Source organism: Jaculus jaculus, chromosome 18 (assembly GCF_020740685.1).
Source record: "Jaculus jaculus isolate mJacJac1 chromosome 18, mJacJac1.mat.Y.cur, whole genome shotgun sequence".
Taxonomy (NCBI): Eukaryota; Metazoa; Chordata; class Mammalia; order Rodentia; family Dipodidae; genus Jaculus; species Jaculus jaculus.
This window is the reverse complement of record NC_059119.1, coordinates 39,529,557-39,542,190: the sequence shown is the minus strand read 5'-3', so window position 1 is coordinate 39,542,190 and position 12,634 is coordinate 39,529,557. Positions and strand designations below refer to the sequence as shown.

General features: G+C 39.9%; 1 protein-coding gene and 1 non-coding gene across 8 annotated transcripts in view; both read right to left on the bottom strand.

The window, feature by feature from the left end:
• Asb3 (ankyrin repeat and SOCS box containing 3) overlaps nt 1–12,634 on the bottom strand; it is a 111,652-nt gene that overhangs the window by 49,840 nt on the left and 49,178 nt on the right. For all 7 annotated transcript variants that reach the window (XM_045137344.1, XM_045137345.1, XM_045137346.1 and 4 more), the window contains exon 4: nt 405–517. In XM_045137344.1, the coding sequence (XP_044993279.1) occupies nt 405–517 (113 nt within the window). The remainder of the gene's footprint in view (nt 1–404; nt 518–12,634) is intronic.
• Nucleotides 4,527–4,633, bottom strand: LOC123455919. Its single transcript, XR_006634216.1, has one exon. It is a non-coding gene; the product is annotated as a U6 spliceosomal RNA (small nuclear RNA).

Below are 12,634 nucleotides of genomic sequence, written 5' to 3'. Positions count from 1 at the left end.
GGGAAAATGGGGGGAGGGACTTACCATAGGATATTGTTTACAATTATGGAAATTGTCAATTAAAAAAATATTTTACAAAAGAAGCTATCATTTTCTAAATACACTACATAAATAAAAGAAGCAATTACTCTTAATCAGTTTGTAACCTACCAATTTTGAGAGTTTTGTAAGTATGCTAGCAAAATTTTTAAAACTCAGATAATCCCTATAGCCCAGAATTGTTCCAACTACTACAGAAGTTGGCTTATTTAGAATTATCACTAGCATTTAGACTGTCTTTTCTATCCTGAAACAACCATAATAAATCACAGCTAGGTAAGAAGCAAAAACGGTATACAGCTGTCATTTTAATAGGGCAAACCATGCAATTTACATGGCAGTAAAATGATAAATTCAGAGATTACCTGGAAAGAAGCCTGATGCAAGGAATTCCATCCACACATAGAATGGGACCCATTAACACTTGCTCCATGTCGAAGCAAAAGCCTTATCACATCCATCTGTCCATTTTCAACAGCTGTAAGAGAGCAGTCAGAAAAATTCCTGTCAGCAAAAGAGTACACATGTAGAACTGGACACCTTGGTGATGGTCTCATCTTTGATTTACCTTGGAACTCACAATGCTGTGATCATTGCTAAACAGTCTCAGCCCAAACCCATTTACATATATTTAATCCTTTCTATGCACATACAAAATTATCCTTAATATTATATAGGAGACCCAGAGGAAATGGAGCCAAGAAGTAAACATTTATTCTCTCTGATAATAGTGATAATGTGGGGCTGGAGAGATGGCTTAGCGGTTAAGCACTTGCCTGTGAAGCCTAAGGACCCCGGTTCGAGGCTCGGTTCCCCAGGTCCCACGTTAGCCAGATGCACAAGGGGGCGCACGCGTCTGGAGTTCGTTTGCAGAGGCTGGAAGCCCTGGCACGCCCATTCTCTCTCTCTCCCTCTATCTGTCTTTCTCTCTGTGTCTGTCACTCTCAAATAAATAAATTTAAAAAAAAAATAGTGGTAATGTGTCTCTACTTTGTTTAAAAAAATGCAACGGGCCAGGCATGGTGGTGCATGCCTTTAATCCCAAGCACTCGGGAGGGAGGCAGAGGTAGGAGGACTGTTGTGAGTTCGAGGCCACCCTGAGACTACATAGTGAATTCCAGGTCAACCTGGGCCAGAGTGAGACCCTACCTAGAAAAAAAAAAAAAAAAAAATGTAACTGAACCCAAGCATGGTGGCACACACTTTAATCCCAGCACTCAGGCGGCAGCCGTGAGAGGACTGCTGTGAGTTTGAGGCCAACCTAAGACTACATAGTGAATTCCACCTCAAAACAGACACAAACACACAAAATGCAGCTGGTAAAATTAAGGTGGGGCTGGAGAGAGGGCTCAACAGTTAAAGGTGCTTGCTTGTAAAGCTTCATAGCCTGTGTTCAATTCCAATTCCCACATAAAGCCAGATGCACAAAGTGACACATGCATCTCTAGTCCATTTTCAGTGGCATGAGGCCCTGGCACACCCATACTCATTTTGTTTTCTCTCTCTCTTTCTCCCCCCCCCCAAATAAATAAAAATTTAAGAAATGCATCTGGGAAGGGAACAAAGTAGACAGCTCAAAAGAAACAGCACCAGTCAGGAAAAGACTGAATGACAAAAGGAAAGAAAGATCTGCGTCTTGGATATTTTTTGCCATAATAAGCATCAACCGTGGTTAAAATCATCTTATATTCACCAATGAAAGTAAAGTATGAATATTTTTAGTTATTTGAACTGAACGGGACTCCAGATAAACTGAAGATTTTTGTTAAAGAAATATGTGTTACCTAAGTAGACTATCTAAAACTAATCTCTTCAAGTCATTGCTAAAGCATATCTTTTTTTTTTTTTCTTGACAAATACAATTTTATTTAAAAGCACAAAAGCAGTATTTGGACTAAAGAAGGCATTTATCAGAATTAAGAAGTGTTTTTCTTAATGCAAGGGACTGGAAATTTGGTCCCAATTACTCAATGACCTCTATCAAGATTACACATTCACAGTATTTGCATTCCAACAGTGCCTTGTCTTCCAACTGTGAGTGTAATGTGTAATGGATACTGGTCTGACTCACATGACTTTCTTTGGCTCATGTAATACAGAGGCTGTAAGGGTGTTTGCATGAGCCCTCTTTGTGCTCCCTCGTGAAAATGTCTTGGTAACCACTGCCCTTCTGAGGCCCAGAAAGGACAAATGGAGGGCAGATCTGAACTAATCCAGCCAGCCCCTCGAGCAAATGCACCCTAGAGCAGCTGAATACAGTGAACCGGATTAGCTAAAGAATAGATACTTTGCTGTTGCTTGCTACTGAGAGTAAGGGGTGGTTTTCAGGTATTATTAAGCCAACTACAGGGATGGGATGTAGTTCAGTAGTAATGTTTGCCTCGACTGCACAAGGGAGTAGGTTCAATCCTAGCACCGCAAAAAAAAAAAGTATTTCCACAATGGCTGGACCAGATTGCATTCCCACCAGCAGTGTAGAAGGGTTCCTCTTTTTCCACATTCCCACCAACATTTATGATCATTTGGTTTCATGATGGTGGCCAATCAGACAGGAATGAGATGGAATCTCAATGTAGTTTTAATCTGCATTTCCCTGATGACTAGTGACATAGAACATTTTTTTAGATGCTTATATGCCATATATATTTCTTCCTCTGAGAATGCTCTATTTAGCTCCATAGCCCATTTTTTGATTGGCTTGATTCCTTATTATTTAACTTTTTGAGTTCTTTGTATATCCTAGATATTAATCCTCTATCAGATATATAGGTGGCAAAGATTTTTTTCCCATTCTATAGGTTGCCTCTTTACTTTTTTCACAGTGTCCTTTGCAGTGCAAAATCTTTGTAATTTCATGAGGTCCCAGTGATTAAACTTTGGTTTTATTGCCTGAGCAATTGGGGTTATATTCAGAAAGTCTTTGCCAAACCAATATGTTGAAGGGTTTCCCCTGGTTTTTCCTCTAGCAGTTTCAGAGTTTCAGGTCTGATGTTAAGGTCTTTAATCCATTTGAACTTAATTCTTGTGCATGGCAAGAGAGAAGAATCTATTTTCATCCTTCTGCAGATATATATCCAGTTTTCCCAACACCATTTGCTAAAGAGGCTGACTTTTCTCCAATGAGTATTATTGGCATTTTTATCGAATATCAGGTGACTATAGCTACCTGGGCTTACATCTGGGTCCTCTATTCTGTTTCACTGATCTACATGTCTATTTTTGTGCCAGTACCACACTGTTTTTGTTACTATGACTTTAGTGGAAAAGCTTCCACTTTTTCCCCATTTAGTACTATGTTGGCTGTAGGCTTGTCAAAAATAGCTTTTATTATATTGAGATATGTTCCTTCTAGTCCCAGTCTCGGTAGGACTTTTATCATAAAGGGATGTTGGATTTTGTCAAATGCTTTCTGTGCATCTAATGAGATGATCATGTGAGTTTTGTCCTTCAACCCATTTATATAATGTATTACATTTATAGATTGGCGTATATTGAATCATCCCTGCAACTCTGGGATAAAGCCTACTTGGTCAGGGTGAATGATCTTTTTGATATATTCTTGTATTCTGTTTGCTAATATTTTGATGAGAATTTTTGCATCTATATTCATGAAGGAGATTGGTCTGTAATTTTCTTTTTTTGTTTTATCTTTGCCTGGTATTGGTATCAGGGTGATGCTAGCCTCATAAAAGGAGTCTTGTAGAACTCCTTCTTTTTCTATTTCCTGGAAAAGCTTTAGAAGCAATGCTGTTAGCTCTTCCTTAAAGGTCTGGTAAAATTCAGCAGTGAATCCATCTGGGCCTGAGCTTTTTTTAGTTGGGAGATTTTGATACCTGTTCAGATCTCCATGCTTGTTATAGGTCTATTTAAGTGATTAATCTCATTTTGATTTAATTTAGGTAGGTCATATAAATCAAGGAAAGCATCCATTTCTTTCAGATTTTTTTTTTTTTTTTTTTTTTTTGGTTTTTCGAGGTAGGGTCTCACTCTGGCTCAGGCTGACCTGGAATTCACTATATAGTCTCAGGGTGGCCTCGAACTCATGGCGATCCTCCTACCTCTGCCTCCCGAGTGCTGGGATTAAAGGCGTGCGCCATCACGCCCGGCAATTTCTTTCAGATTTTCATACATTGTGGAGTATATGCTTTTATAGTATGTCCCTATGATTTTTAGATTTCTCTGGAATCTGTTGTGATGTTACCTTTTTCATCTCTGATTTGATTAATTTGTGTCTCTTCTCTCTTTCTTTTGGTCAGATTTGCTAAGGGTTTATCAATCTTGTTTATCCTTTCAAAGAACCAACTCTTTGTTTCATTAATTCTTTGGATTTTTTTTTTTGTTTTTATTTCATTAATTTCTGCCCTAATCTTTATTATTTCTTCCTGCCTACTGATTTTTGATTTGCCTTGTTCTTCTTTTTCCAAGGCTTTAAGGTGAAGCATTAAGTCGTTTACTTGCGACCTTTCTAATTTCTTTTTTTTTTTTTTTTAAATATGGAACGCTTCACGAATTTGCGTGTCATCCTTGCGCAGGGGCCATGCTAATCTTCTCTGTATCGTTCCAATTTTAGTATATGTGCTGCCGAAGCGAGCACTCTAATTTCTTAATATAGGCACTTAAGGCTATAAATTTACCTCTTAGAACGGCCTTCATTGTGTCCCAGAGATTTTGGTATGCTGTGTTCTCATTATCATTTGACTCTATAAATTTTTTGATTTCCTTTTTGATTTCTTCATTGACCCATTCATCATTTAGTAGTGTATTATTTAGTTTCCATGATTTTGTGTATGCTCTATAGCCTTTCTTGCTACTGATTTGTAGTTTAATTCCATTGTGGTCAGATAGAATGCAAGGAATTATTTCAATTTTCCTGAATTTGTTAAGATTTGCTTTGTGTCCTAAGATATGGTCTATTTTAGAGAATTTTCCATGTGCAGCTGAAAAGAATGTATATTCTGCAGCATTTGGATGAAATGTCCTGTATATATCTGTTAAGTCCATTCCTTCTATGACCTCATTGAGTCTAGATGCCTTTCTGTTTATTTTTTCCCAGGATGACCTATCAATTGATGAGAGTGGGGTGTTAAAGTCACCCACCACCACTGTGTTTGGTGTTATCTGTGACCTTAGTTCTAATAGCATTTGTTTAATGAATATGGGAGCCCCCATGTTAGGTGCATATATGTTTAGGACTGTAATGTCCTCCTGTTGGAGTGTGCCCTTAATCAATATAAAGTGACCTTCCTTATCTTTCTTGACCAATGTTGGACTGAAGTCTACCTTGTAAGATATTAGGATAGCAACCCCTGCTTGTTCTCTAGGCCCATTTGCTTGAAACACCGTTTTCCAACCTTTCACCCTAAAATAATGCCTATCCTTTGTAGAAAGGTGAGTTTCTTGGAGAGAACAAATTATAGAATCCTGCTTTTTAACCCAGTCTGCAAACCTATGTCTTTTGGTTGGGGCATTGAGGCCGTTGATATTAAGAGATATTATTGAAAGGTGTTTATTTAGGTTTGCCTTTTTTTTTTTTTTTTTTGTGGTTCTGGTTCTACCTTTACTTTCTTGTGTTAACTAGTATTTGAGTATTGCTTGTTTTTTCCAGGTTCTTTATATGTGTGCTTTTCCTTTGCTTCAGCATGGAGGATCCTATCAAGTATTTCCTGTAGAGCTGGTTTTGTCTTCAAACACTCCTTTAACCTGCTTTTGTCATGGAATGTCCTTAGTTCTCCATCTATTTCAGTGGATAGCTTTGCAGGATAAAGTAACCTTGGTTGACAGTTGTTATCTTTCAGAACTTGGAATACATCACTCCAAGCCCTTCTGGCTCTTAAAGTTTGTGTTGAATAATCTGCTGTAATCCTGATGGGCTTGCCTTTGTAGGTAGCGTGATTTTTCTCTCTAACTGCTTTCAATATATTTTCCTTGGTTTGTGTGTTTGATAGTTTGATTATAATATGATGAGGAGAGGTTCTTTCCAGGTTTTGTCTGGCTGGGGTTCTAAAGGCTTCCTGTATCTGCATTGGCACCTCTTTCCCAATTTGGGGGAAGTTTTCTTCTATGATTTTGTTGAAGACGCCTACTATGCCTTTGGAGTGGAATTCTTCTCCTTCTACTATGCCCTGAATTCTTATATTTAATCTTTTCATAGTGTCCAAAATATCTTGAAATTCCCACTCATACTTTTCTGTAAGTTTGTCTTTCTCTTTGTTGGACTGTATTAGATCTGCCACCTGGTCTTCTAGTTTAGATATTCTATCCTCTCCTTTATCCATTCTACTGGTGAGATTTTCTACAGATTTTTTTATTTCATTAACTGTGTTCTTCATTGCTAGTAATTCTGACTGGTTTTTCTTTATTATTTCTATTTCCTTATTTATGTCTTGTATTGCCTTCTTTATTTCATTAAATTGGTATCCTGTATCTTCTTTGATTTCCTCTTTGATTCCTTTGATTTCCTCTTTGATTTCTCCTTTGATTCCTTTGATTTGTTCTTTGACTTCTTTGAACATACTTACAATCATTCTTTTGAAATCTTTCTTGGGAATTTCCTCTAACTCGTTCTCACTGGAGGTCATTTCTGATGCATTAATACTTTTAGGTGGATTTATATTGTCTTGCTTTTTAGTGTTTCTTGTGTTATAATGTGTATATTTTTGCATCTTGGATTAAGTTAATGCTTGGATTTTCTAGCTAGCTGGGTATTCTTAGCTGTATCAATTGATTTGATGTTATATAACTTCAGGGTAGGAGTTTAAGGTGTTAGGTGTGGCTCTTCAGACTCTCAGACTATCTACAAAGGTGTTCCTAGGGGTTGAGTTTCCCTGCTATGGGAGTATTCAAGTAGGCTGAGTGGAATAAAATACAGGTAGATATAAAATTAAGCTGTACATATTCAATCAAAAACAGCCCCGAGTATTTATGCAAGAGTAGTTATTAAAACAACCAGATCCTCTATCAACATATAGGTTAAGATTTCTGGTCTGTTGAGGGATCCTAGTTGGCTTGTGACCAAGTAAGAACCTTCCTTGGTGCAATCCCAGCTACCTTTTGGGATGATTTTGGTCTCAGTCAAGTTGCTGGCTGGTTCGTTGGGCTGCTGTTCTGATTTCTGGAGCTGGGCACTGGCTTTTCCTGCAGGCCAAACCGAGCCTGGCAACTGTGGATCTGCATATCAGCACCCCCGCTCCTGGAACCACCACTGATGCTCCTGAAGCTGCCACTGCTGGATCTGTTGCCACTGCTGCTAAAGCTGCCACTGCTGTGTCTGTTACCTCTGCTGGGTCCACCGCTGCTGCTGCTGCTATTGCTGATTTAGCTTCCACTGCTGGATCCTCCGCTGCTGCTGCTGCTGGATCTGCAACTGCTGCCTCTGAAGCAGCTGCTGCTGGATCTGCCGCTGGTGCCAGGGCCGCTGCTGTTGCTGCCAGACTCTGCTCCTGCTTGGGTCCCGGTGTTGGCTCAAGTTGGTGTGGCCAGGTACCAGGACCACTGCTCTGTTCACTGGAGCTGAGCACAGGTGGTGGGGGAGGGGAGGGAGCCGAAGCTGTTCTAGTTCTCTCGCTGTTCCACGTGTTCTTCTACCTTGTGATCTGCTCCTCTGATGCTTACTGCCACTCTCCCTTCTTGTTTCTTGAGTTGCAGAGAGCTTCGGTCTGAGTGGAAGTTCCCCTCAGCTGGCTTTTCCTGTGGCTGGAGCCCAGCCTGGGGGCTTTTTGGTGTGCTGCCGCCACCGCGGTTGGCAGACATGCGGGGGCCTGTTTTGCTGGCCTGTGCTGGTTCTGGATCTCTTCTACTTCTCCACTGCCATTTTGATTTCCTATACACCTCACCTTTTAGTAAATGTGTGTATTTTGCTGAGTTTTTTCGGTCTTTTTCCCCCCTAGGCTGCTTTGGCGTGGTACCTATGCTGCCATTTTAACCGGAAGTCCCTTTTTTAGTTGTTTTGAAGGTATGGTCTCACTCTAAGAGCCCAGGCTGACCTAATACTCACTCTGTAGTTCCAGGCTGGCCTCAAATTCAGGGTGATCCTCCTATAAACTACTTAATTTATTTATAATTTATTTTAGAGAGAGAAAGAGAGAGGCATGTCAGGGACTCTAGCCAATGCAAACAAACTCCAGATCCATGTGTCACCTTGTGTATCTGGCTTACATAGGTACTAGGGAATTGAACATGGGTCCTTAGGCTTCACAGACAAGTGGCTTAATTTCTGCGCCACCTCTCCAGCCCTTGTTTTATATATTGAATATATACTAAAGCTCATTGCCTCAATACTGACTATAGGAAGTCCTGTAACTAAAATGCATTCTCAGGCTAGAAAGATGGCTCAGATGGTTATGGTTAAGAACACTTCCTGTGAAAGCATGAGGGCCTGCTGAGGCCAGAGGAACTACTCAAGTTTGATCTCCAGGACCTCATAAACATCTGAGTGTGGCCACTTCTATTTGTAACACCCAAGTCCTGCAGGGGAGCAGAGACCCAAGAATCACCAAAGCTTGGGAAGAGGGGGTTGGGGACAAAGGAGGGTGGCGGGAAGAGATTGTGATCATGATATATTGTAAGGAGGCTATCAGTACAATGTTAAAATAAAATTTGATTTTTTTGTATTAAAAATAAGAGAATAAACTTGGGGGAACCATTACTTCCTCCCAAGGGCAGCACTCTCAATAACATATCACTACACTTGCCTTTTAAAGACTCTATGCCCTCTCATACTGCCTGTACACTGCAGACCTTGCTCCTTTGGAGACACACTAAACCGTAATACCTGTTATCCCAAAATGCGATGATTCACCAAGATTCAGTATTCATTTTTTTTTTATTCTATTCCTTTACACGTTCCCTGCCAATGAGATGGCTCACTTATGAATTTTAGTTTTCACTTTTTTTTTTTGAGGCAGGGTCTTGTGTCTAGTACAGGCTGATTTGGAACCCACTCCGTAGCCCAGGCTAGCCTTGAACTCACTAGGATCCTACCTCAGCCTCCCAAGTGCCAGTTCTAAAGCCACCCCATGTAGCTGTTCAACTTACTTGTATACGAATAATCCCTCAAATCCTAACCCCTCAAAGATGAGGGTGCTACAAAGTGACTAGAAGTATGCATGAAGAGAATCTTTCAGGTACTAGCTTGGTTAGTTTCTTGGTTTCTTAAAATGCATTCAATTTGAAACAACTTCATAAATTTAGCATTTCAAGCAGTGTATTATGCTTCAGTAACAGTTTATTTTTAAACAGGGCAAGCCAGACTTGAACCTATTTATTGGCCTCCATACCTATTACGGAACATTCCTACAGGAAAAGGAACTATCTTGACTCAGTATCAATCACAGAGAAAAGGCATACAATAAACATCCTTGCATTGGCAAATGAAAGAAAAATATGTCAAAATTAAAATTAAAATAGATTTCTCTGAGAATATATTCCCTTCCTAAACTGAATTAACTTTAAAATTATATTTCTAAGTATGACAATTTAACTGTTACTAAACTAGACATCTCTCCATAAATCATCCTAAGTGTGGACAAAATACATAAGGCAATTTACTTAGAGATTGAGCAGGCAGATCCTCCGATTCCTGAGACAAGGAGAGCACGTGCGTATTCTGCCTGAGGCATTTCGCTGACTATGATACTGCTGCGTAGAGCCAAGGGCCATAAAGCTAAGGTGAGAACGGGAAAGAGGACTCCAAGCACAGCAAATCCCAGCTGAAGCCCAACCTGAAGGCAGAAGTTCACTAGGCAGAGGAGGCAGAGACAGGAGGTTAGTGGTTAAAATGTATGGGGTATGGATCTGGGTAAATGGATGCAGAGGGGACACCTGCTATGAAAGTCCTCTACGGGTGTATAGTTAAAGTTTGTCTGGGCTACACCTGTACTTGGCAAGAGTAAGCTTCCCAAAGAACCACTGATAAAGGACTAAGAACGGAAGAGAGATATTAGAAGTTGAGGGACAAAGGTGAGGAATTCTGGCCCAGCCACATTATACCTTGTCCACATGTTGGGCATCTAGCTAAGATAGGCAAAAAACAAACTATAGAATGAGGGCCACATGTGGAGAATAAGGCCTAATCCAGGGCTGCTCCAACTAAGCCTACAATAAATCCTGACAAGAAAAGGCAGGAGGCTGAATATGGGTGTTGAGTCCCACTAAATTGCATCAGATTAACAAACATCTCAAGGTCTTCACAGACCTAACAAAGCACTAAGCCAAACCTAAACAAGTAAAGGTTATAATCTAATAAACAATCTACGTTGGGGGCTGAGGAGATGGCTTAGCAGTTAAAGGCACTTGCTTGCAAACCCTGAAGGCCTGGATGCAGTTCCCTAGATGGGTATTCATTTGCAGCAACAAAAGCCTAGACACCCTCATTCACCACACAGATAGACATATGCAAATAAATAAAAATAATCTATTCTTTAAAACATCATCACTTCTCAGGAGAAGGTAACAACATTCTATATTACATGCTATCCATATGTATCCAAATAGTATTCAAAAATAGTATTCAAAAATCAGTCAATAGAAACTAGCCTTGAAATGATCAAAGTGGATTCAGCAGATTAATTAAAGCAGCTTTATTCTTTGAAGGTATCCCCAAAACTCCTGTGTCAGAAATATAATCCTCAATGCAAATAATGTTGGGGGTTGGAGCTATAAAGAGAGGTGGTGAGGTCATGAGGGAACCATTTGTATCCACTAAATAGACTGATGCTATTGTCACAGAAAAGGCTTAGTTACTGGGAAAGCAGCTTGTTATAAAAGCATTCCTCTCTTGCCTTGCCAATATGAAGACCATCACTGGATGCTAATACTACACTCCTATAATTGCTCAGGCTCCAGAGCTGTTATAACCTCTGTTCTAATTTATCCAGTCTCAGATATTCTGTTGGAGAAATCAGACTAAGATAAAGACACGGTACTAAGAAGTGAGACTGTAATGAATACCTCAAATGTAGTAGTAGTGCTAGAAGTCGGTAGTAGCTACAGGGATCTGGAAGAAAAGACTTCTTAAGAGCAGCCTGATTGCTATAAACAGAACATGAAGTACAATTCTTGTGAGGGTTCAGAAGAGATGTCGACTAAGTCTGGAAACTAGATTACTTGAGTGGTTGTGATCAGAATTTTTGTAGAAATATGGACATTCGAGACCATTCTCATGAGATCTCCCATAGAAATAAGGAACAATGTATGAAAAATGGAAGAAAAGGTCATCTTGATTATAAAGTAGCAAAAACCTGGGCTAACTGTCTCTATTGGAAGGCTTTGCCTAAGAGAGAAGCAAAGAGATTAGTAGGGATAGAAAGGAGATGGGAACTCAGCAACAGTGAGAGAACATCCCAAAGTCTCTTCATTGACCATTGTTCCTTCCTGGGATGCTGGATCCTGGGCTCCAGGCCAGAGGAGTGTTGGGGTGACGGGATTCTAGCCCGAGATGTGGAGGGGGGGGGTCCCTGCTTGCTGCAGGCTTGCGTTTGCAGCTTTTGGGTTTTGCTGGCTGGTTGTTTATCTCTGCTTGGATGTATGGAAGCAAATTCTCCTGCCATGGATGAACTTCCCCTGGATCTGTAAGCTTGAAATAAACCCCTTCCTCCCTCAAACTATTTGGGTGTTCATCCCAGCAACATGGAATTGATTACTACACCCTATATGTATCAACATTCGGCTTTTGCCCGTATTTTTCCATGACATAATCCTTACCTAGAATTAATTATATTCACCTATTTTTTAAACATTTTATTTTTATTTATTTATTTGCTTGACAGAGAAAGAGGGAGCGGGTGAGTGAAAGAGAGAATGGGCATGCCAAGGCCCTTAGCCACTGCAAACAAACTCCAAATGCATGTGCCATGATGTGCATCTGGCTAATATGGGACCTGGAGAATCACACTTGGGTCCTTAGGCTTCGTAGGCAAGTGACTTAACTGCTAAGCCATCTCTCTAGCCTTTCACCTAAGTTTTTAATATGTAGCCATAATTTAAGGATATATGTTTATCATCAATGTCAGTCATAACTAAATATCCTAGAAATGAAACAGCATTTTTATAGCACAAAATACTTCAGCAACTTAGTCATTATGTAAGACTGAAAAACTGTTAACTGTTCATTGAAGGTATAATAAGATGTATGGCAAATGTGCATATTTACATACAGTTTAGGAACTAAACTATGGTTCTTTTTCCTCAATTAAAACAAATTTCCAGTGATACAAAGTAAAGCACATGCCATATGGAAGTAGAGTACAGAACACGTGCAAGGAGGAGAAAGGATGGAAAGAAAGAACCCACCCATGGGGATAGGCCTCCAGGCCCAGACACTTAGGAGACACAGAGCTCTAAGTCTCAGTGTCGTCTCAACAGCAGCAGCAACTTCATATTCCCCAACCAGATGTCCAAGCACCATGCACACAAGAAGCACTGATCATCTCATCTCTATACAAACTAGCATCTCTGGAGAGAAACACTGACTCAACTCTTATAAATCACCTTCTTTTAAAACACCATTATCATCCTGCAGGACACTTAAGAGATCACTGGCCTTTTATCCATTGAACACTTTATTCTATAATCAATATATGAACAGGTAACACACATT